General features: G+C 34.2%; 2 protein-coding genes across 7 annotated transcripts; both read right to left on the bottom strand.

The window, feature by feature from the left end:
* Nucleotides 1-1,761: 1,761 nt before the first annotated feature.
* Nucleotides 1,762-6,213, bottom strand: LOC8271224 (protein ALTERED PHOSPHATE STARVATION RESPONSE 1). Its single transcript, XM_002516538.4, has 4 exons — nucleotides 4,927-6,213; nucleotides 4,192-4,367; nucleotides 3,655-3,878; nucleotides 1,762-2,875 (listed from the first exon to the last, which is right to left on the bottom strand). The coding sequence occupies exons 1-4, from the start codon at nucleotides 5,906-5,908 to the stop codon at nucleotides 2,071-2,073; spliced, it is 2,187 nt and encodes a 728-aa protein (XP_002516584.1). The 5' UTR covers nucleotides 5,909-6,213; the 3' UTR covers nucleotides 1,762-2,070.
* A 781-nt stretch (nucleotides 6,214-6,994) lies between these two features.
* On the bottom strand, nucleotides 6,995-20,115 carry LOC8271223 (protein ANTI-SILENCING 1). 6 transcript variants are annotated; one of them, XM_015717665.3, is made up of 11 exons: nucleotides 19,782-20,112; nucleotides 18,983-19,384; nucleotides 16,565-16,733; nucleotides 15,353-16,461; nucleotides 15,202-15,228; nucleotides 14,853-14,945; nucleotides 14,514-14,592; nucleotides 13,864-13,954; nucleotides 10,687-10,792; nucleotides 7,755-7,871; nucleotides 6,995-7,613 (listed from the first exon to the last, which is right to left on the bottom strand). In XM_015717665.3, exons 2-11 carry the CDS (start codon nucleotides 19,325-19,327, stop codon nucleotides 7,557-7,559), a joined length of 2,193 nt encoding a protein of 730 aa, XP_015573151.1. In that variant the 5' UTR covers nucleotides 19,328-19,384; nucleotides 19,782-20,112; the 3' UTR covers nucleotides 6,995-7,556. The 6 variants fall into 6 exon arrangements, with proteins under 6 accessions (XP_015573151.1, XP_002516583.1, XP_015573152.1 ...); XM_002516537.4 differs by having other exon boundaries at nucleotides 18,983-19,370; XM_015717666.3 differs by lacking the exon at nucleotides 10,687-10,792 and having other exon boundaries at nucleotides 18,983-19,370; nucleotides 19,782-20,113.
* Between the last annotated feature and the right edge of the window lie 5,485 nt (nucleotides 20,116-25,600).

The following is a 25,600-nucleotide window of genomic DNA, read 5'->3' as shown; positions in this document are numbered from 1 at the left end:
ACTGGTGATTTTCTAGGAAATATATAGAAATGGCATCAGCTGTTGAAAAATGGAAAAGAAAGAAAAAAGGCAGTAGGGACTCGTCAGAGCCATTATGATAAGAAGACAATTCTTTTGTCCGCTGGTTTCAATGGAAAATCTTATTTGATGATTTCACATTAATTAGCACTTGGCCATTCTTTTCCCATTGTTATATTTGGTACCCTTTGTCATCAGTTTCACTTTGAAAGATCAAAGTTCTAAACTACATATTTCTTTTTGGTGCAGGTATCTAGTTTTAAATGATAAAACACTTTCTCAATTTAAATAAAATATTCATAAATTGATTAAACTTTTAGCACTATATAATTAAATTAATGGCGGCTCGAACCATGAAAAAGAGAGAAGTAATGATAATAATTAGGGAAAAATGAAAAAGGAGAAATAAAATCTGGCTCAAAGCCCACCTGGTTTTAGCCATAGAATTAGAAACAGAGAGACCCCAAATGCCATTGCCAGCAAACACTATAGTGAAATTAAAGGAAAAAAAAAATTTGTTTAGAGGTCAAAGTAAGACCGCCGAAAGAGTCTATTTTTGCGAGCGGCGTGTCCCTTGAAAGTCTACATTTTTATTTTTATTTTTATTTTTTTCATATACATACATCTTAAAAAAGAAATATACCAATTTGGTTCCAACTATTTATATATTTATTCCAATTTATAACAAACAAAATTGTTAGGTTTCATGAATTGGGATTCTATTCAATAGATAAATTGCTAATAGAAATTGTTTTTGTAAATCTCTTTTACATAATAGATAATTAAAATATATTTATTAATTTTAAATTCGTCAAAAAAAGTTTACTTTATGAGATAACTAAATAAGCTGTAATAATTTTTTTTTTTATATTTCTATATGTGAAAATTGAAAATAAATTAAAACTGAAAAAGATTTGAACTTAACTTTTATGTTCACTGCATAGATCATTTGATCTGATAATTAATAAATAGATTATTTTTCTTTATTATTCTAAAGATAATAATTTATCTAATGATAAAGAATATTTTGAACTTGGAATCATTTACTTCTAGTTTTGATTAAAGTGAAAACATGCATTTGTACATGGTAGATTGGAGTACTTAATCACAAGAACAATTTGAATGTGGAATTTCTTGTCCTATAATAAGAGCATTTGTTTTTTCTTCTAAAAGTTCTTAGATGGAAGAAATAATGTACGTTACCCTAATGTGATTGCAAGTTAATTAAAATATGGTTTAAACAAACGACAAACTGTAGTATAAGAATCATGTGAAGATTATGAAGATGAGAAGAGCTTGTATTATAAAATATACGATCTTTCTAATCAAAAACAAAACCTAGAGTTTCTTCCCATCTTTCTTTCACACAAGAATGATGGTTAACAAAGTGAGATTAGTTTTCTTCAAAAACAAAGTCATTACATAAAGCAAAGTTCATACACATAGTATTCCAAGAGACCTACAGAGCAAGCAAATACAGGTCTTACTGTGATTCTTAAAGGTGGTCTCCTGAATGGTGTTAATTCAGCCTAATAACAATATAGCTACCATAAGGTGATCAGAGGGTGAAAAAATTGTGTTTGCAATTGAAATATAGGGGCAAACAGTTTTATGCAACCTTCAAAGAAATATAACCTCACAGAAAATGGCTTGAAGGATTCAGTTTCAGCTTCTTTGTGATTTCCAGGATTTCAAATTCATTATGCATTTGATATACAAATTTAGCCTAGTTGGATTGGAAACTAAAAGAAGGAAATGAACTACTTTCCAAAGGAATTTTCATTACAATCACCCTGCTAAAAGCACCATGCTTCCTTTCAGTTTAGCCCTAACCAAAAGTGACTTACCCAATTACCCCTTCTTCATGATCACACTACATATAATACACCTGCACACAGAGGCGTATAGGGGGGGCTATATAAAAGCAAAATTTTCCCACACAAGAAATAAATATTTCCAGCATCCTACCAAGACATACTGTCTCATGTAGAAGCTACAGTTGACTATAATTTAACTTAGGAGTAGTTTACTAATTGACCAGAGCATACACTGTTATGGATGTCCACGAGATGAACTCTGGGAGTGGGTGAGGGCCCTCAATTTCTCATAAGCATCAGAGCAGGCATAAGCATAGTCTGACATTGCACGAAATAGCTCAGGTAACCGAATCTTTAAACTTCCAAGTGATTTCTCTCTGACCTGAAGGCAATGTCTTTGGTAAGTTTCGACTTCTTCTTCCAATCTCTTCTTCAAGCTCTCCACAGCAAATTGCCTCTCAGATACTAGATCCCTTGAATTTGCATCCTCACCTCTATCAGCTTCTGTTTCATCAGTAGGGTTTCTTCGCTGCATATGCTTTTGATACCAGTCATCGAATGCCTGGTTCTTGCGCAAGAACTCCTTCCTGGTTTCCTCACACTTCTCCTTCAGCTTCATCTCTTCTTCTTGATGTAATTCTATGGTTTTTATAACAGCCGCAAATGAGGAGATAGCAGATTTAGCCACCTCATCTGGAAGCTTTTCAAGATGGTCATGCCACGAATAAAGGAGAGCCTGTATAGGAGGATTTGGGATTTTCGGTGGTGATGATATTTTTTCTTTCAAGCTGCTTTCAATTGGGATTAGATTTAATTTCAACCAGCTTTTAAGAATTTGAATGTATTGCTTTTGATGGGTCAGAAGCTTATCAAACTGTGTATGCCATTCTTGCACAACATTATAAAGTTGTTTGGTGCGAGCATGGTGGTGATTGGTAGTTTCCTTGACAGCATGGCTGACATCAAGAGACTTGAGGTCTGTAACAATCTTTAGCTGGCTGTCATGATGCACGCGCATGCTTGCCCACATTTTGGCCATCCTGAAGAACAGAGATGAGATGTGTGCTCGTAATCAGATTCCACTTTAAGTGTTTTATGAATGTACAGGTAAAGATCAAGAGTTTAAAGTTACATGATCCCATATATGATCCATAAAAAGGTGTTTCATAATTAAAAAGCAACCACATACCGATCATCTAACTAAGGAAAATCAAATTCTGACATCATTAAAATGAAAATAAATATTCCTTTTTAAAAAAAAAAAAGAACAAGAGCCAAAGGAGTTATGAGGACTAGTCACAGTATATACAAAGGAAAGTTTTCCCAACATGAGTATAGACACAGAGAATACTAATGCAAAGGCCTGATACGTGAGATCAAAATGGATAAAGACCACCTATTACCACATGCTTTACATATTTTACACCAGAAAGACAACTCACTAGGAAAATTACATATATGAGGGTGATGAAACTTAGTGAAGTATCCGTATTCAGACCCCCAAAGATTAAAAGGAAAATATGAAAAGTAAGGGTTCCTCAACTAGAAGTGGGAATGCAAACATCCTAGAATAAGGAATCTGTTGCAAATACACTTTGGACATAGGTATGGGATAGACAAAAAAATTCTAAATAAACATTTTATGTTGGAAATAGGTATGCAAAGGGTTGTACATGAGCAACCAAAATAGTATAACTAAAACAGCATGGTAAAACAAATTTAATAAATGCAGTAATAGATTTTCAGAAACCATCATCGGAAGGAAAAAGAAAGGGGGGACTTCCAAGTTCACAATTGCAATTTCTAAATTAAAACATACCCATCAACAAGATCAACGAGTTTTGGATACAACTGCTTGTCACGTATATCATTGACTTCCGAAACAGTTGAGTCCATGGACTGCATGTCAACTATATATCTCGTGTGCAGATGACTTACAGCTGCTTTTGTTTTTTCTAAAGTTTCAGCGCTAGCACCACGCTTCTTCTGCTTATTCAGCAGAGAAACTTTCTTCCTGTACTCGAGCTTCATTAGCTCCCCTTGCTAGTCAACATGAAGCAAACTTCAATAAGATTCAGCAAATGATTATTGTGCCCATAAAACATGCATGAAAAAAACCAGCTTTGCACAACTAACTTCACCAAAATGCATTAACATTTATGAACCCATTCACAAACTTATAGTCCAACCATGCAAAGAATTTGAAGGTTATCATGTGTAGAATCCTAAAAGAGGGCGAACTCTAAATTCTGTGAATCAAGGATTCTTATTTGCTGACAATTAAGAAGCACAAGTAACAGCTGCACTGAGAAAAGGGCATCTATGAAGAGATTAAATAAACCTAAATGCAATGTACCTTTACTTCATCGTAGAGTTTCTTTTCCCATGCTAACAACTTATCCAAAACCGTAGCATGAGTCTCATAATCTTCAGAATCAAGTTCATCCTTGCCACCTTCACCATTGGGTACACCTCTGAATGACCGATTCCATGTGATAACACGCATAACTCTAGCAGAATGATCCACATATCCTGCCATTTTAAAAGTGTACATTTAGCAAAAGATAAGACCAAAACTCAATGGAAAACTTTTGGCAGAAGATGATTCCCACTTTTTAAGCTGAACAATGGACAACCTTTCCAGTATATGAGTTGGGATAAATAATGATTTTCGCCCTTGTGCACTAATTAAAAAAGTATCATTTATTGCTAAATGTACCAACTTTCTTGCTCTTGAAAAGAGTAAAGCATGAAGTTAGATAAAAAACGGAATACCATCATAAAAAAAAAAAAAAAGACCTGTTAAATGTAGATACTGGAATGGGAATAACAAATGCCAAATGTGGCATATATTTCATAGCACACAAAAAACTGCAAATTCCTTAAGCTTCAATTTACTGTACACTAATATGCGTATCCAATAAAGAAGCTTAAAGTTTTCAAGTTTTCAAAACTTTGAAGACCAGTAAGAAGCATCTGAAACAATGAAAAAGAAAAAAGCTACTTAAATAAGCATACTTTCAGATGTCAAACAAACAAAACGTATTAGCATTAAAACAAGGATGCCAAAGATGGGAGAATGTAGACATACCTCTATTGTCAGCAAAATTGGAGTGGTAATGCAAACGAGTGGCCTCAAGCATCTTGGAAACCTCCTGGGCATTCTCAGAAGCCTTGAGAAAATGATCATCAATCTCTTTCAAAACCTCCATTAAATTCACACTTGGAACCGCCGTCGTTCCCACCACCCTAAAATCAGGAGGAGCCGTTTTAGAATGCTCAATATGCTGCTTCTCCTTCTTACTCTCCTTCACCTCCTCCACTGCAGCCTCCACTGCTTTCTCCGGCGTCTTAGGCTCAACCGCATCAATTTCATCAGCATTATTGTGATTCTCACTACTCACATTCCCTTTACTACCAGAAGTTGTCTCATTTCTTATATTCACATCATCTTGAGGTTCCAAAGACGGCCCTGCCATATTATCCACCATAAAGAAATAATCCCACGCCACATTCGGCGTTGGCGGTGGCGTTTCCTCAGGTCCCACTTTCCCATTAGGTGGACCCCGCTGCGACCCAGTTAAATCTTTATTTTTATGAGCTCTTTCATGATCCAGCTCATGTTCTTCTTCCTCTTCCTCTTCTTCTTCCTCCTCTACAATAGCAATAGGATCAATTTCAACCTTCCCCTGCTGCTTCATAGGGATCTCAGGCATACTCAATGCGCGCTTTATGGGACTCGGAGAGAAATTAGGAAGAGGAGGAGGTGGCGGTGGAAAATTCTCCATCGGAGGCGGTGGCGGTGGAAAATTCTCCATCGGAGGCGGTGGCGGAGGCGGTGGCGGAGGTTGAGAAATGGGAGGTTGAGCTTCATGGAGCTGATGCGAGTCTAGGACTTCACCTTGAGCATAATCACTAAGAGCAGCACCTGTGTTTTTGAGTGAGATTGTGAACCCGGAATGACCAGCTGCAAATGCGTTTCTAGCTACCACTGCTTCTTTCATTAGGATTTTCCTTTCTTTGCATCTCGCCACCGATTCTTCATTCTCCACTTTAGACTGTGCACACCCCATTACCTTTCTTTCTTTATTTTCCTTTTTTTTTTTCCTTTAATGTTTTGAATCTTTCAATGATTTGGTGATGGTTTGGTTCGGTGGTGGTTTGGTTTTGGTAGCTTAACACTTGTAACAATATATATAGAGAGAAGGGTATTTAGGTAAAGATCCTCTTTCTTTTTAGAGGAGAGAGTGACAATGGTGGAGAGCATGTTAATGGAGAGAGAGAAGGAGAAGATAGAGCCAAGCTAGTACAGAGAGGTGTGCGCAGTGTGCAGAGAGCAGCGGGGCCATTTTTTGAAAAAAAAAATATATATATTTATGGCCACTCGCTGAGAGTATAGAAATAGAACGGAGTCGCTGGGTTTTGATTACGGAGTGTCTTTGGTTTAGTTTTTTAAATTAACGGTCACATTTTTTGAGGCAATACTGTGTCGTTTCTCTTTATTGAGGTTATATCAACATTGCACTGATGGTGTCAGGCCCATTTTGATGGCTGGTTTCCACATATCTTTAGAATTCTCTCTCTCTGTGTGTTCTCTGAAGCTGTGGGGTTTTTGGTGGCGGTGCCGCCAGTAATACAAAGCAGTGCTTCTTAGCGGTGAATTATCCAATTTGTCACTGTTTACTATTAGAAGCATTGGTCGGAGCATAGCTAAATCACCAATTCAGGCCTGCCTAAATTCAATTAGTAAAGGTCCTTGCTGTTGAAATCTGAGGTCTTAATTTTGAAACTTTACCAGCTCCACTAACACTAGTAATTACTCACAAATAATAACTATATTTCTGAAAAAACAAATAGCTAATCTACCAGTTACACGACAGGTACGTGTTACATAACGTGACCAGACTGCCCCTAAATTAAAGGAAAAAAGAAAAGAAAACTAGGGCGATAACAGAAAGATTTCATCATGCACGGGATTACTTTTTCTGAAAATGATTGCAAAGAGCTGAAAGTCTAAATAGACAAATTCGTTTTGTTAAGACTGACTTCCTTCCTAAATCCAGTCTACATTCGAAAATTCTCACTTATAAGGTCATGTGATAACGATGGCCTAAACAGACCAGCTAACAAAACCAAAGCATCAACTTTCGGCCGAAAAGTTGTTGAACTGTTGGCTCAAATAATTTTAAATTTTGTGTCTCCTAGTACACAATCAACATCAACTTTTAACCTTACCCCTGACAAGATACATATAACTATGCTGGTAGTAAAACCAAAGTTGTATCTCCTATGCTACCATCAAAGAAAAAGAAAAACCACGCCCTGGCTTATTTAGAAAGCAGGAACAAAACATGGCACCTAACATTAACCAAAAGGAAAAAGGAAGCATCACCAAAAAAAATTTTACATAATGAAAAATGATGCTAGAAAACTCCACCCAGATAACCATGATTAACTGTGCATTGCACATTTACATCATTTCTCCGTTACCAATCAAGGTGGCTGGCAACATCCTAACACTGATATAAAAAGAAACCCATTCACGTGCTTAACCAAAATATATCCTTGTTTCTCTACTCAGGAACATCAGCATCAGGTACATTAACAAGCCCTCCATTTCCTCGAAAGAAATCACCATGATAAACAAACCTTTTTGGAATCTGTGTTTTTTGTCAATTGCCAAAATACTCCTTCACTGGCTTCCGGGTGTGCTGTTTGTGTTCAACTAGCTTGGCGAGTCAAGGTAGACTCAAGTTTTCTCAACTCTTTCCCATGTTGCTTAAAAAGCATCAAAACAGCATTTTCAGCATTAATCTTTGTGGGCGAAAAACAAGTCAGACAATGATAAAAAGCAAGGCGAGCAATGATATTGATAGTAGGTATTCAGTAGACTAAGATATGCCAGTATTAGTTACAAACCTTGTACAACAGTTCCCATTCTTGATTTGTTTGTTCCTGTAAAAAGCACCACTCCAAAGCCATATCATACTCAATCGTGTTGGGCTGAGAACAATGTGAAGTAGATACAGCTTCTCTCTACACATAACAAAAAAAAACACATAATCACATGGACAGAGAGAATATGTCTATGCAACAAAGCTTTGAATATAAGTGTTATAATGTGCGGTGTTGATATCAAAGTAACATGATGACAATGAAGAGAAAGTAAGGTGCAAGAAGGAATACAAGTCAAGGCTCTAGCCAAGCTACTAAAGTAACTGGAGCATGAACCTTTTTGGCCATGCAATTTTAGGTCCATACTACATAGTGTTAAGAGGTGATAAGCGGTTTAAGTCCATTTTCCGGAGTGCTAAGAAAAGCTTGGCGGTTTTAGGTCCTCAAAGGTGGTATTAGGTCCAATCCTCGATCTTATGAGGGCCTACAAGGAGTGTTTTGACACTATATGTGACAAACAAGTCAAACCCAACCACTCCAACAGAACAGAAGATTAGTATCTTTGATAGTTTTGTATCTAGGAGGGTATGTGGTCCAGTTTGATACGATTTGGAGAACTTTCACATATCCAGTGAGTCTTAACATTATGGACAATAAAATCATTTAAGCACAAACTCACTAGAAATTTCTTGAATAATTTGTCTTTTATAATAATGAATAAAAGAAAATACCATGTGATTTCACCGTTTTACAACTCTAATGCATATTCTTTTAATGACAATTCAAGGAACGTATTTTACTCAAATACCTTTCTAGGTTTATCATTTATCAGCATTAATAATTTATGACATGTCATCAACATTGTTGACATTGTTAGAGAGAGATACCTAAAAAAGCTAACGAGTCAACCATATACCTTGAATATAACCACATAGAAGTTATAAATCCACAAAACGGCAAGGTAAACTTTTGTACTTTGCCCTAATAAATATACAAAATATAATTTTCTAGCTTTATCTTTTTAATAAAACAAACCAAACCATCTAATTCAGTTCAATTCAATTTAGTTTGACAATTTAAACTAAATATTGAATGGGTACTTTCTATTTAGGCAAAAGATACAAAAATGTCCTTGAACTTATTTAAAATGTCCAATTAAGTTCCCATCCTTTTTTTGACTTAATTAAACCCATTAATTTTTAAAAAAGGTACTGTTAAGTTTCCATCCTTTTTTTTAGCTTAATTAAACCCATTAACTTTTATAAAAGGTCCAATTAACCCTAATGCTAACAGCATTTAAAATGCCGTCAAGTGTAAGTGTCCCATTATTTTGAGAACGCAAATAATAACCGCTCTGAAATTTTAAAGTCACATTTATGTCACGTGAGGGAGAGAAATCTATTTCTTTTTCTTTATTTTTCCACAATTAGTATCTATAAATCCTAATTTATAAACAAGAGTAGGGATTTCTTTCCTCACCTGAAATGGCAGCAACATTTTCGTCTTCTTCATCACACTCATTTGTAAGTAAAGGGTGAGTGCAAGTTATTGAGTTATCTTACATCCCACCACCTCCAATATGTTTTTGCAATAAAACTACAAAGATGTACACTACATAGAGAGAGAGCAATCTAGAAGGAGGGTCTATAGTTGTAGGAGCTATGATGTAAGTTAAATAAAAAAGAAAAGTGCTTTCTCTCTTTCACATGATATGGGCATAACTAAAATATTCAGAGCGGTTATTATTTGTGCTCTCAAGATAATAGAACCATTACATTTGACGGCATTTTGGACGCTGTTAGAATTAGGAGTTAATTGGACATTTTATAAAAGTTAATTGGTTTAATTGAGCCAAAAAAAAAGTTGAGAACTTGATCTTTTATAAAAGTTAATGGGTTTAATTGAGCCAAAAAAAAGATGAAAACTTAATTGTCCCTTGTGTTTTCTGATAAGTTCAAGGGCATTTTTGTACCTTTTGCCTTCTATTTACCTCTCGCGTTTTACTCTAATACATAAGTTGTCCCTTGTGTCTTTTTTATTACCTTAAAAACCACTTATATGTTTCCAAAACTAACTACTATTCCCATGCGTTCAAAGTCAATGCAATTAGAAAAACTAAAATTGATAAATAAAATTACAATTTGATCCTTAAGATTTTACCAAGCATGACATTCATTTAAAATTATCATCTTTTCAAGTTAGAGCAAACTTATTAATTTTAGGGTAGATAATAGTTAATTTCAAAATAGATTAATTTTAGTACCTAAAGAAAATGATTAATTATCAATTTTACTTTAATTTTTAGCACAATTTGATCTTGAAGATTTAGTTATATTGAAAATACTTATATTTCGAGCCACATTATTAAATTACTATAAAATTTAATTTTAAATTATCAAAATAATATATATATATATATATATATATATATAGAAAGATTTGATAAAAAAAAAAAAGTTTTGATGAGTTTAATGTTTGATAAGAACTTCAAGGATCAAATTGTAACTTCTTTTCTCAATTTGTTCCTTCAACAACATTGACTTTGGACGAAAGAAAATAGTAATTAATTTTTTAAGAATGCAAGGGAATTTAACGTAATAAAAAAGACACAAAAGGCAACAAATGTATTAGACCAAAAATTAATGTGTAAATAGTAATTTCCCTAGTGTTGGAGTCAAATTCGTAATAGCCTTTTGCAGAGGAAAGAATTGATAAAATTGCGGCAACCATGAGGATGTTACAAGCTCAAAATGAGAGGATGTAATACCCTTGATTCCCATATGAAAAAGGGAATACTGAGATATTTTGTATATCAAATGGGCAAATTACTAGTAACATCAAAGCATTAATTGCTCCACGATATGGTCAATCCAACCCTAGCCTAACTACTTTTAGGCTAGTGGACCACTTGAATTTCATGTGCATGGAATGAAGTGGAGAAGGGCGTTAGAATTACCATCACTCGTTGCATTTGATGTCTAGTCTTGTCAATTGACATGTGACCAAAATATGTCGATGGCTTTCCAGGAAAACTAAGTTTCGCAATGCTCCCAACCAAAGGCCTACAGATAAAGATTATTTACTATCAAATAGAGAAGGGAATAAAAGAAGAGTAGAGGTTTTGACTACCATAAAGAATCAAAACGAAAAAAAAAAAAAAAAAATAGCATTCATCATTATGAAAGGGAGTTCGCTTTCTCGTTGCTTGAAATAAGAACTTCATATTGTTCCATGGCCATGTAGTATCAAAGGTATTATGCACACTCTTGATTCAAGGTTAACACGTTCGACTAATCAATAAGCATGTGGAATGAGTACTACTTGATGCTAAAGTAACCATCATTGGATATTGAAAGCTACTAGGTTAGAAGCCTGATTCAACAACGATGATGTCACGCAAAACGTCACTAATATCGAGGATACACGGCACGTCAAGTATTCCAATCACCAAATAATGAGGCATTTCATGCGTGTACAAGGCCCAAGTGCATGCTTGATTGCTTAACCATACACCATCGCCCATAGACAAAGCACAAAAAAAGGATCCCATAACACCCCACCCCCACCACGGTTATCTGAGCTCTTTAATAATAAGGCTACCAACATTATAGTGAATTTGTTTATCCGTAAACCAATACTATCACATAAATGTCACTAAAACTACGTTAATCACGAATGTCACAAAAATCTTATAAGCCAACCCTTAAAATTATTGCCTACCAGGACTTGCATTCCAATATCCACATGCCCTAAATTTCTCTTGTTTATTTCCTTCCCTTCAGCTCCATAGTTTCTTCTTTTTCTTTTTCATTTTTGACCTCGAATATTGAAAACCTTTCAACAACTAAAATATCATACCCACACAAGCTATACCAAGAATGTATTGTCTTAGCATAGAATGCTTTTAGATCCCAAAAATTATTTTTGATACATTTTAAAATTCTTAGTCTCTTTAGAAAATTATTTATCGATAAAACAGTGATTTTCAGTAGCATCTTTAGAGTTGTCAATGTGTCATTAAAACAAATAATGAAAAATGTTGATGGTTTTTATTAACTCTATATTCAGTAAATGTTCCTGTTCTTGGAGTTGGTGTATATATCATGCTAGTGTTTATAACTAGCAATAAATATTTTAGCCTTAGTATTAAATTCTTATTTTTTCCCAAAACCTTAAATAAAGGTTAAAGTTTAGGATTTGAACAATTTACAATATCAATTTAGTCTATACTTCTCAAAATATAGTTTCCTTTAATGCACATTGCTATATGTTTTACTTTTTAATTTTCAATTAAATGTAAGAGTATTCTTACTCAAAAGAAAGGGTACCTTCCCTTTAGCTTCCCATTAGTTGGGACCACTTCATACATCGGATAGGCCCTTTAGTATTACTAAAAGGAGTTGATTGTTTTGTCATCTTTTAAGTTTTTAATGTTTTGGAAGGGTATTGTTGCTGCTCCCAAGACCTCTTTTCTTTCTATGAAAGTAGTATAATGCCATAAAAATAAAATCATGCCCTTATTCTTAACCCCAATTGGGTTTACCTAGTAGGTGTATCGTCAAAACTTCTCCATTCACATAGCAAACAATTTTGAAATGTATTATAGATATTGGAAAATTGATCTTGAGCACAAATCCATAAAAGAAAATACTTCAAAAATTCCAACAAATCTCACAGCTCAACTCCATAAACTCACATAAACAATTTATTTCAAGTTTATTAGGTCAGTATAGTAGCTTTTTCAGAACATGACTTGCTCTGTTTTTTTTTTCCTCGAACCTAAATAAATATCTTTTTAGTAGCTTAAAGAGGGGGATAATTATAGGACTAGGACTATAATCAAGTGCGGATTTAAGCTCGTTCATTAAGGTTAAGAGATAGGCTCAAGCTTAATTCTAAATAACGATTTTTTAATTAGTCGAGTTTCTTCATCTAGTTCGTTCAAGTCATATAAACAAAAGTGACTTGTTTAAGCTCTGAAGCTAACCCATTCGCGGACCTAGAGCATCTCCAATTCACTCTATATATATGTCACTTTTTATTTTAAAAAGTCATACAATAAAACAGCACTCCAATACACTATTTATTCTTTAAATATAAATTATAGAGTTAGTTAGATTCTCTACATATGGAGAGCCGAACTTCACTTTGTACTTTATGTTTATAAATGAACTACAAGTTTATACACTTAATTAATTGGTATACACTATTTTCGTTTTTCTATTGGTAAAATTTAAAAAAAAAAAAGGAAAGAGAAACTAAAACCATTAATACTTATAGAAACAACTACAAAATAAAGAGTAAATATAAAGAGTCTATTAGACTTAAATAAAAAAATTTATCCTTTATATTTAAATATTCCTTAAGATATTTTTTGTTATAGAAATGCTGCTCTTTAAAATAAAAAGCACCGTCGGAAATGCTCTTATAAACTAGCTCATATATAAGCTTCAAAAATAGCTCATTAAACAAGCGCTTGCTTAACTCGCCTACAAGGTAGGTCATGAATAAGCTCGCAAAATAAAAATGATAATCTCATTTGATATTTGTATTTAGAGAATCAAATGTTTTTAGTTTTGAGGACATAGCAATTATTTTAGTATTTTAGATCTCAACAAATCTATTTTATACATTAATATCAATATTCTATTCACATGATTACTTAAAGCAAAAATCTTTAAAATTACAGGTTAGACTAATTAAATTATAAATTTATTCATAATTGAATACAATTATCGAGCTCAAGTTAGCCTCATTTTAGAAAGAAGATGAGCTCAAGTAGAGACAAGTTGGCTCAGTTCATTTGAGCCCTTGTCTGGGTTACAAGGAATGTGAGAGGAGAGGCAGCTATATTTGTTTTTAAGAAAAGATATTAACGAATTTGTCTCATTATTGAGGATACAAATGCAAATTCTATCAATTTTAGTCAAGTATAACCAAAACCACATAATCTTGAAAAAAAAATATCAGCTGAGTTTTTAGGCATACCAAATATATAAGATGTAGATTTATTGATGAATTTCCTATAATTTTAGAAAATTCATTTCCAATGAACAAGCTCTAAAAGCAAATCAAAGAACGAGTATGCTAAACACTTGATAGCAAGCACCAGTGATGGAATTAAGTTGCATACCTCCCATATGAGGTCATAAGGCAACCTTCATCTAATTTTGTCACAGCTGTCTCAGCTGCTTCCCTTGTTTTAAATATAGCAAAAGCTTGACCTGCAACATAAACACCAAATTCAGTTTGGCCGAGTTTGCAATCAAGTACAAGCATGTAAATAAGCATATTGGCAAGCAAGTACATGCATGTAAATAAGCACATTCTCACATATCAATTCCTACCCAACTCAGCCTACCAATAATATATCATTTATTCAAGTATGAATAAGTATTTTTAAATATAGTATGACTTACTAAAAATTATGCCATAAAAGTATATTGATTTTTAATTTTTGTATATTATTAATTTTTTAGAGTAATTACTGACTGAAAACAATAATTTTAAAATGTTTATATTGATATTAGAGTTTCATAACCAATATAAAGAATTTTTATAAATATGTAAAAGGTTTATTTAATATATAACTATTTGATACAATTTCAGTTTTTAAAATTAATTTTATCAGTATTAAAAAGTACTAACCGCGCAATGCGCAGGCAGGATTGCTAATTCTCACATATCAATTCCTACCAACCCAGCCTACCAGTAATTCATTTAATAAAAAAGTCTCAGATTTTTTAACAAATTATTAATAATTAAAAACAATTGATCCTTTACCAGAGTGAGGGCTAGAAAATGCAGTGCATGGAATCATCTTTGCTGTGCAACTTTGTTTCAAAGCATGCCAAACAATATCCTGATTCATAACAATTAAAACATCTATAAGTAGAGAGAAAATTTAAGGAAAGAAATGACACAGAGCAGCAAGCACAACTTAGGAAACAAAATAACAGAAGAGGCAAACAGAATTGCATATTCAATACTATAAAGCCAGGGAGAGAGTGTGATGGAGGTGGGAGATAATGTAAGATGACAGTTGTCCACTGTAAAAGGAAACTGCAATTGCAACATGCAGTGCAAATATATGTAAGCATACGTTTCCAGATTGAGCATTACCTCCACTTCCAGTCCAGTAAAAGATGGATCCAAGTTTTGAAGCAGGACGATCCTTCCTTCTGCATGTGCAGCTTTTATTCTTTCTTCCCAAGGCTGAATATATACACAGACAGAAGTTCATCATATAAGGTGTGACAACCTCTTTCTTTTGGTTTAATATCAACATTCTATTACAGAGCATAGTGTAAGAAATAGCTGGTCTTTACACATTCCCTAGTGCTTAGACAGAGAAATAGAGAGAGAGATCCAAGATAAATGTGAAGTTAATTGCTATTCACAAACTAAATTAGTTATGATTAATCCAACCAAAATCAAAAAGATGCAACAACAGCGAGGAAAGGGTACTCACAAGTCCTTTAAACCATTTGATTTTATCCTGTTAACATGCAAACATATAAAGGAGTAAGTACTGTTATAATCTCAGCCAGAACTATTCCACAAATAATATTACATATAAATAATGACATATGAGCCACAAAAGGTCCTAGTAATCCACTTACAGCTTCTGGCCTTCGAGTGACTTCCAATATTTTACTATCAGTATTGCTGACATCATTAGAAACCTCCCTAGGGGATTCTCTAGGCAACTTTCCATTTGCAAACTTTGTAAGCTTCTCATCAAGCTTTCTCTTCTTAAAAGAGAGAATCTCTGTCTCATTGGGATCCTTCACAAGTTTACGTTTAGATATTTCTCCAGTAGTAGTGGCTGTTCGATCTACAGCCTTGGCATCACAGTGTTTAAAGGAACCATCAAGTTTATCATTCTTTAATGCCCTATTAGCAAATCTACAAGAATCTTCTAAAGCTTTTACTTTCACTTCAGCGTGAACTTCAGAAGCCTTGCCTTCACAGCGTTTAGAATCAGGAATTAATTTATGCACAATTTTCTCCTTATTGCCGCCAGATGCTTCGGAAGAACCACCAAGTTTATCAATCTTTGATGGCCTAATAGGATCACCTATAGACCTTGAAATGATCTTGTCATTAGACATGCTTTCCTGTTTCTTATTTTTATCTATTCTATCTAACTCTTTGGACGCATGCTTTTCCCCTAGTGAGGATCTCTGTCTAACCAATAAAGGCTTTGGATCTGCAATTTCTTCATCTTCAGTTCTTGAACGGATTTTATCACTAGCAGTATCTTTATGTGGATCACTAATTGTAGCTTCACCAGCCAATTTTCCAACTATATTAGAAGTAGGCTTCTCCCCAAGAGAGGATTTCTGCTTGACATCTAGTGTTATCAACTCTGAGTTATCTTTAACTTTAGAATGTGAAATGGTCTTGCCACCAGAAAAATCTCCTTGTGCGTGGTCAATTTTAGCAATTTCATCTAACTCATCACTGGAAAAAGAAGCAGGCTTTTGTCCGACTGAAGATCTCTGGTTAGGCAACAAAACAATAGAATCTGCATCTTCTTTTGATAAAGGATCAATTGAACTGTCATCTGTCTTCAAATTTATGCGCTCCACCATTGCATTCATCTCAGAAGAAAGTGTTGTTCCATCAGCAGCAACTATAGCATTTCCAGAGATCTCTTTCTTTATTGAATCACGTTCAGGAACAACATGGGACTTCTGACTATTGACTTTGTTAAGTAAAAACTTAACTGCAACAATTACAGAAACAGTTGACACACAAAGTACTTAACCATCAACTATTGAACAAATGCTATCAAACTACACGAGGATTCTATGTCAGATAACACATACCATCAACCTGAGCAATTTTATCATCGATCTTATCCAAGATCACATGGCGACCAACATCAAAAATACGGAAAAATATGAAGTCAGCCATCTGGAGTTCTTCGTTTGAGGGTTGTGGATTTCTACTGTCCTTTGAAATGCATATAACATTGCATTTTCCAGCAATCGCTTCCTGGTTTGATGCGTGAAAAAATTAGCAACTCCAAAACTTAGCTTACTCAAGGAACCTCAACAGATACTAAAAACGTATTGACAAAATAGGCATCAATGCTTAAAGGTACTAAAAGCAAAGATGTTTCAATGCTTGAGGGTTGTGGATTTCTACAGTCCTTTGAAGTGCATTTAACATTGCATTTTCCAGCAATCGCTTCCCGGTTTGATGCGTGTAAAATTAGCAACTCCAAAAGTTAGCTTACTCAAAGAACCTCAAAACATATTAAAAACATATTAACAAAATAGGCATCAATGCTTAAAGGTACTAAAAGCAAAGATGTTTTATTGCTGCTTGTAATAGAACTAGCGTGTGGACACACATTTGCATTTCAGTTCAACAACCTAATCCATATTAAAAAAAGTAAGACCAATGAAAATTACAAGTAGCTAAAGCAAAATAAAACAGGTATATTTCAAATGGAAGGGTTTCAACTTGTTTAATCATCCAAATAATCATTTAACAAAAACAATTTCTCAATATTTATGTTTGACTAAGAATGTCATGCCAAATACAGATGCATCGAAAGCATCCTTGTCCTAAGGTATTACAACCATGGAAACTACAGAAACTCAACTAAACCTTAGTTCCAAGCTAGTTGCAGTTATTTGTACAGAAATTTTTCCTCCACTTCAGACAAGCTTGGGCTACATATTCCAAATGATGTAACGCACTAGATCCGCCTTGCACCACTTCTCTCCAGGTTACTTTGAGTCCATCATATACCCTTCCCTTTCTTTATAAGGCACCATAATATGGTTGTCCTTCCTAACCAGGACATTTATTGGTCTAGGACTCGCATTCCAAACCATCTCAATCTCTCTTCCCTCAAGTTGTCTTCAATAGGTGACACTCCCACAAATTTCGGAATCCGTCTATATGCATCTTACCATTATCATTTCGCAACAGTAATCTTATGTTTGCGTTGCAACGTCATCTCCCAACAATAATTGCATCATTGTTCTATATAACGATATCATGAACCACATGAGTATAAGACACGGTATAACAATATTGTTTCCAAAATGACAATATTATATCACTTGCCGTTACCATGAAGTTTCAAAACAAATCCAATTCAAATGGGTAAATTTAAAAGTATATTGGCCAATGAACGTTTTAGTAAAGAATCCTCCAAATCCAAGAAGCTAAAAGAAGGATGGAATTAGAAAAAGTAGGCAGAGCTTGAAAGACAAAAGGAAACTGAGTTGTTCTAAATCCCCTGTAACAAATAGCTAAGTAACTTATCAAGAGGCTAGTATACCGTTAACAAACCAGTAATACGTAACTATCATCTATCATTCAAAACCCTGAGTGCCATACATCTAAGCAACTGTAACACAGTGCAGCCGAAACTTCCCTTTCAATTTAGTTGTTATCTTGAACTCACATAGAAATTCTATGGTGTTTCTCCACTTCATCCATCCTATTTCAATTATATAGAGAACATCCTCCTCATATCCCCATCCCCTTTTCACTTCTCCAACCACCTTTGATTATCTTGCAATGCATGTCCCTTGTACTAGTTCTACTCAACTCGAAGCCTCATGACTTGAAGACATAATAGAGCCAAATCTAGACATGGTCTAGCTCAAGCTCAACCCAATCTAAAGACTCGAAGTAAACTCGAGTACTTCAAGCTTCACTCAATCTCGAGCATTTTCCTAAATCGATCTCAGGTAGTTCAAGAATTAGCTCTGATCATTTACATCCTCTTCCTTCATAATTCTAGCTTCCTACTAATCATGGAAACCATTGGTTATGGCATTGCTGGCTCTCAACCTTCTTAAAAGATTCATCGGTTATTAAGATTTTTTTCTAATTTATTTATGGATTGTATTCTTGACTCATTATTAGGTGATTTTCCATAGCATTGAAATCTCCAAAACCGAGTTTAGCTAATCCCAACAGATTTGTATATCAACTGGACCTTGTCTTCCATAATAATTGAAAAGTATGTTTTATAGTTTCGCTTTTCCCAAAAAAAAGAAGGAAAGACATTTCACCATCTAATTAAATCAACTAGTTTATGGTCCACCAAATTCTTTTCTTAAGAAATCGTATAATACGAGAACATTCAGTGTATAAATGCATAGATAAAATAAAATGTAACTAAACTAAAATGATGTCATTATAGAAGGCAACCAAGCAACGCAGTATAGTGAAACAAAGTGAGAGTGCTCAAAAGTAAGGCATTAAAATATAGTTACCAAAGGATTAACATTTGCAAGGCCTACACCGTCACCAGATGCCAAAAACAATTCATTTTTGGAAGTCTCATTGGCTTCAAGATAATTAGAAATCTCACAAGGACGGAAGAACCACAGAATTTTCACTCTCTTAGTCTTGTCAGAATTCTCCCATATTTTTATGATTTTACCGATGTAAGGCTCAGTCTCAATGTCCGCATACATATAAACTGAGTCATAAAGCATATACTCCACACCATCAAAAGTAAATGATTCGTAAAATTGTACATCTTTCTTTCTCCCACCAACACCTCTCTTATTACCCCACTTGAACTCAATATTCTCGTCTTCCTTTGCTTGTATCATAGTCTAATAGAATGCCACTTCCAATTACATAAATAAAACAAGCCTGAAAAGACAAACCTAACGAATTTCAAAGAACAATTATAAAAGAAGCCAATTAGTTTTTCTTCCACATAAAATACAACTGAAAAATATAAACAGATAGCGACGCTTCCATAAAATATTTTATAAAAGGAGAAATTCAGCAGTCGAAACCCTAATTTCATAGGCAATTTATAATACCTCGGTAACAAAAAATGCATTAGACAGGAGTAATATTCATAACATGATTACTCAGACAAACAAATTCAATAACAATATAAAAACCATCGCTCGCTTTGTTTCAAAAAATAATTTAAGTAAAAAGATTCGTCAAAAAAAATCTCAACAAAACCAACTGAAAGCCAGAAATTTTATCGATACAATCATCAATATTAGAACAGCATGAAATAAAGTAATTATTGAAAAAAAAAATTACCCGACTCCAATTTATTTTCCTTGGAAACTATTTTCCCAAGGAAACATACAATAATGCTTGCCAAAAGAGAAGGCTCCGGAACATTAATAGTGGCAAATAATAGACGAAAATTTGGCGGGAAATTGCAGTTTCAGGAGAGTAGCGTGGCTCTAAATCTGCGAAAACCCTAGCGATAACCGCTCTCAGTGTATTTATCTTTTAATTTTCTGTTACTCTACGCCTTTATCAATAATTGCTTTTGTATTTTCATTCGGGCGAGAGAACCAGTCGAGCCGAACGTGTGGGAGATAATTTTCTCTTTCTCTCTACCAAAATACATGGAGAGATGTGCTATATAATGGGGGTTTTTAAATTGTTCCGGGATTTTCTTAGGCGGAGCAGAGGTGCGCTGGTCTGTAGTGTTACTAGTTTACTAGGGCCCATTCATGCAAATCTAGGCCGTTGGATGATTTAGATTATGCAAAAGATTGTTGATCAGTAGAAAAAAGATTATGCAAAAGATTTAAATTTGGTTGGCCGTATATAGGGGTTGTTGCATTTGAATTTAAATTTCTATAATTTAAATTTTTAACTCAGAAAAGAAAAAAAGAGAAGATGGAAGATACAAGAGAAAATTAAAGTTACTTTCTCCGTTACCATGTATTTAAAATATAATTTATAATTAAAGAAATTATAATTTTATAAAAATTTAAATATTTAAATTTTCTTTTTAAATTTAATACTTGATCTTATAAATGAAATAATATAAATCAGTTGTAAAATATTTTAATATATTATCATATTATATAAATAAAATTAATGGATCTAATAACCTAAACAATCTTAACTTTTACGAGATTTTGCTATTTTAACTAATTTTTAAAAATTTATAAATTTAGCCACAATTTAGCAAATTAAGTACAATTTTGGTTTAATTGAGTTGTTTGTCAAAATTAAGTAGCATGAATAGTGATATGAATGCCAATTAGTAACTAAGGACTCTAAATTGATGGGTCCTAATATCAATTATTTATATATATTACTTAATTTTGAATTCTCATTTTTTAAATTGCATTCATGTTATCATCCATGTTGTTTTATTTTGACTAACAATTCAATTTGACTAAAATTGTACTCAATTAGTCAAATCATAATTAAATTGATAATTTAAAAAAGGGAAAAGGCTCAAATTTGCCCCTAACGTATAACCATTGGTGCATATTGGCCCTCCAAGTTTTTTTTTTAGCCAGTTGTACATAATATCTCGCCAAACAAAGTTCTTAAGCCCCTCTTTAGAACGGAGCTGAAGAATGTTAAGTTCAAAATATATAACAGTTAGTAGGACCCACATGTAAGGAAGCTAAAGAAGCGGGACACATTTGCTAGCCATTTTTTTCTACTGATATAAAAAAAAATCTAATGGTAGGAGTTATTGTCCTGTACTAACTAGGGATTGTAACTTGCTATAAAGAATCCAAACAACCAACCTCGTGCAACTGTAAGGGCTAAATCGATCGATTGAAGCTCATTTTTTCTAACTCTAAGACATACTGAAATTACCACTCAACCATATAGCAAGGAAGTGAGTTACGGCTGTGTTTAGGTGTATACTGTGTTTGCAAGTTGGAGTTACCAGGTATGTTAAAGCGAAACATGTGGGTCTCATTGTTTTATTCTGTTTTGAAATGTAATTGCTTTTTAATATTATATGTTGAGTTGTCCCCTTCTAAATAATGGTCCTCATGTAATGTAAAGTGAGTTAACTAGTGCAATTGCTTTAGCATTGCTTTATTACTTGAGCTATATGTGGTTGTATACACTACGTCTGCTTGCTATTATAAGAAAATAATTTTAAAGTTATTTTTTTATTTTATTTTATGCAGAATATCTGGTGTTATGAATATGAGATTTAACTATGATGGTAGATGGCAATTATATCCAAAAATTGATTTATCTAGATGGTGATATTGATATACTATATGATTTTGATTCTGACTTCCTCTGTTATGGACATGATAAGGATAGATATAGGAATTTGCTTGGGTATGCAAATGTGAAACGTATTTTCGTACTTGAACCTGGAAAAGAAATGGAAGATGGATTGTATTTAGTTGAAGATGATGAGGGAATTAAGAGAGTTTTGAATTACATTAGCAAATACAATTGGGTAGGAGAAATAGATTTTTATGCTGATAACTCCAAAGATTTTCAACCAAATATTCTGGGAATTGAATGGAATGTTGATATGGATGCATCTACTGCAGACATTAATAATGAAATGCCTACACATAGTAGCTATTTCAATCCAAATAATAAAGCTGATGCTAGTCAACCTGAGCCTATTGTTACTGAAGAACCTGTTAATAGTTCCAGACCTACAAACTATATTAGCAACGAGGAAGAGGATGGTGAAGATGATAGTGCAAACATAAATGAAAATGATAGAAGTTAAGAATCTAGTAATGAGGAACTAATCCTGAACAGTCTGTACCTAGAGAGAGGGTCAGATATGATAAAGGTGATGGGCAAAGCCATTTCATGCTTGGAATGACCTTTGCTAATGCTAATGAAGCTAGACAAGCAATAGCAAACTGTGGAGTAGCTCTAGGTGTTAAGCTAAAAATCAATCTAAATGAACCATTTAGACTTAAGGTTAAATGTATAAATGACAAAAGCTGCCCTTTTGTGCTTTTCATTTTAAAAGATGGCAAAAACCCTAGATTAGCAGTAAAGACACTAATACCTGAGCATAAGTGCTTTAGGGATTTCTTACTCCCTAGTGCTACTACTAGGTTTTTAGCCAATTATTTCAAGGGTAGGATTTACAAAAATCCTTCAATAAAGATAAAACAAATGAAAGATGATGCAGAGAGCTTGTTAAAAGTTAATGTTAGTCTGACTAAGTGTAAAAGGGCTAAGAGGATGATAATCCAATAAATGGATGGGAGTTTCAAATTGGAGTTTGGTTATTTGGAAGCATATGCAGCTGTACTTAAAAGAAGCAATCCTGGTACAAAAGCAGAGATTGAGTTATGTAAGGAAGCATTGAAAGAAGGAAGAAGGGTGTTTAGGAGGATGTTCTTATTTTTTGATGCTCTTAAGAGAAACTGGAAGAGTGGATGCAGACCTATCATAGGTCTGGATGGATATTTCTTAAAGGGGGTTACTAAGGGCCAAATTTTACTGTAGCAGGCAGAGATAGTGATGGTCAGATGGTGCCTATCATATGGGCAGTGATGGACAAAGAGAATAAGAATAATTAGAGATGGTTTTTGAATTGGCTAAAGCAAGAACTTAAACTTGGAAATGGAGCAGCCTATACTGTAATCTCTGACATGCAAAAGGTGAGCATTTTTCATTTTCTTTGCATGTATTTTTTTTGGGAAAAGACTAAAATTTTCCCCTAATGTATAACCTCTATGTGCAACTGTCTAAAAGAAAAATGGAGGGCCAATCTACACCAGTGGTTATACGTTAGGGGCAAATTTGAGCATTTTCCCATTTTTATTTTTATAGTATACAACCTTTACAGTTATAGTATTGGTTACTCTTTTATGCTTTAGGGTCTCATTGATCCTGTGGAGAATATCTTACCCTTTCGGTGCGAGGCACATTTACTCCAACTGGTCTAAGCAATGGAGAGGAAGGGAATTGAAGAAAAAGTTTGGATTTGTGCTTGGAGCACATTTGGAGAGGAGTTTCAAAGATAATTTAGAGCTTCTTGGTGAAGTGTCAAAGAAGGCAACAAAAACCCTTCTGAAATATCCACCCCATTGTTGGTGCAGGGCCTATTTCTCTAGCAGATCCAAGTCATACATGGTGGATAATAACAGCTCTGAATGTTTTAACTCCTGGATACTAGAGGCAAGACATAAGCCTATAGTTAGTATGTTAGAGGACATAAGGCTACAAGCAATGAATCGAACTAAAGAAGAAGAAAAAGGTTGACAGGTGGATTAATGACTGAAGTCTAGCTTGTATGGCTTTGTTCAAAGACAATAAAGAAAATGCTTCAGGTTGCAGAGTAGTGTTCAATGGTTAGGATGGTTATGAGATTGAGGAAGGTAACAATGAGCACACAATCTTTTTAGTTAAAAAGTTGTGCACCTGTAGGGCATGGGATCTTACAGGAATCCCATGCCAAGATGTCATTTGTGCTCTATATCATTCCAAGCTTGATCCTTTTTCATATACCAGTCATTTTTATCATAAGTCAACTTATCTAGCATCATATTAGTTTCCATTATTGCCAGTCCCTGGTAAAAGGTTTATGAGATGTGAGGAATACTAGGAAATAGAACCTCTTCCACTGAATAAGATGCCAGGCAGGCCTAGAAAGAAGAGAATTCGAGGATCAAATGAGCTTAATACAACCAGTAAAATTGGAAAGCTTACTAAGAAAGGCAAGAAGCAGAGTTGTGGGTTGTGTATAAAAGGACATAATAGAACTAAGTGTCCAAATAAGAACAAGAAGGTAAAATACATAGTTCTGCATCACATTGAGTATTTATATTATCTAATTTTTGAAATTCTAATGAGTGCAATTGTTTGCCTTCAACTTTATAAGGAACAACAACAAGTGCTCCAGCAAGCATAGCAACAAGTGGTCCAGCTGGCACACCAGCAATTGCTCCAGCAAGAACAACAGTAACTGGTCCAACAAGCACAACAGCAAGTGGTCCAGCAAGCACACCAACAACTACTTCAGCAAGCACACCAGCAACTGCTCCAGCAAGAACAGCAGCAACTGGTCCAACAAGCACAACAACAATTGCTCCAGCAAGCACATCATCAACTGCTCCAGCAAACCTGAACATCAATCGCTTCAAGAAGCACATCAAGAATTGCTCAAAGAATAACACCAACGCTCCAAGAAGCACACCAACCGAAATTGCAAGAAGCTTAGGAGGACAGTGTGTAACAAATTCAAGGAGGACAACTGGTTTTGGATGTCATGTGGATTTAAATACAGGAAGAACAACTTATAATGTCAGGAAACTTTTCATACTTATTTTTTTCTTATAAATATTAGCTTGTGGCATGTTTCATCTGACATTTTGACATTCATAGCCTGGACAAACTACTGAAAGAGTAATTAGTGAAGGTCTACAAGTAGAGAAAATGGAAACTGATCCTCAAAGTAGGTTCCCAATACCATGTGAAATAGACTTCAAAAGAAGCAAAGAGAAAAGGGATGCATCATCCATTACAAGGACAATTAAATTCACTAGAGATGGCTCAAAAATTACATTTGCTACTAACCTGCCATTTGAACCTCCACGATTGCAATGGAGAGGAGGAGTTGTAATTACCTCTTCACAGTTGCAAGCTCAAAAAGAGCAACTAATAGGCAGACAGAAAAAGAAAGGCAAGATAGTTAGTGATGCTACTACAACAGACCAATAGTTTACCACAAATTATTAGTTTGACTGGAGCACATTTTTTATATTTTTTTGCTACTTTAGTGTTTTGTGCCTTAGCGTAAGCGATATCTTTTCTTTTATTATGTTGCTACTTTGGTGTTTTGTGCCTTAGAGCTTGCATATTTTTTTAATTTTGTTGCTACTTTGGTGTTTTATGCCTTAGAGCAAGTATTATCTTTTTGGTCAACATTTAACTGCAGTAATAGGTGATGCCAGTAACTTTTGCATATTATTGCTACTTTGGTGTTATTTGCTTGTCAGCAAGTGGTATTGATACTTTAGCTCAATATTGACTGCAGTATGCCAATGTCATTGCTTTTTGCTCATTAGTTATGATTATGAATGTTGTTTAGCAAATCTTTTCCATTACAATAATTCATTTCAGTGTATAGCCAGTGTTCAAATCAAGTGTCATAA

Source organism: Ricinus communis, chromosome 3 (assembly GCF_019578655.1).
Source record: "Ricinus communis isolate WT05 ecotype wild-type chromosome 3, ASM1957865v1, whole genome shotgun sequence".
NCBI lineage: Eukaryota > Viridiplantae > Streptophyta > Magnoliopsida > Malpighiales > Euphorbiaceae > Ricinus > Ricinus communis.
The sequence above is the reverse complement of the archived record's forward strand: the minus strand, read 5'-3'. Positions and strand labels throughout refer to the sequence as shown.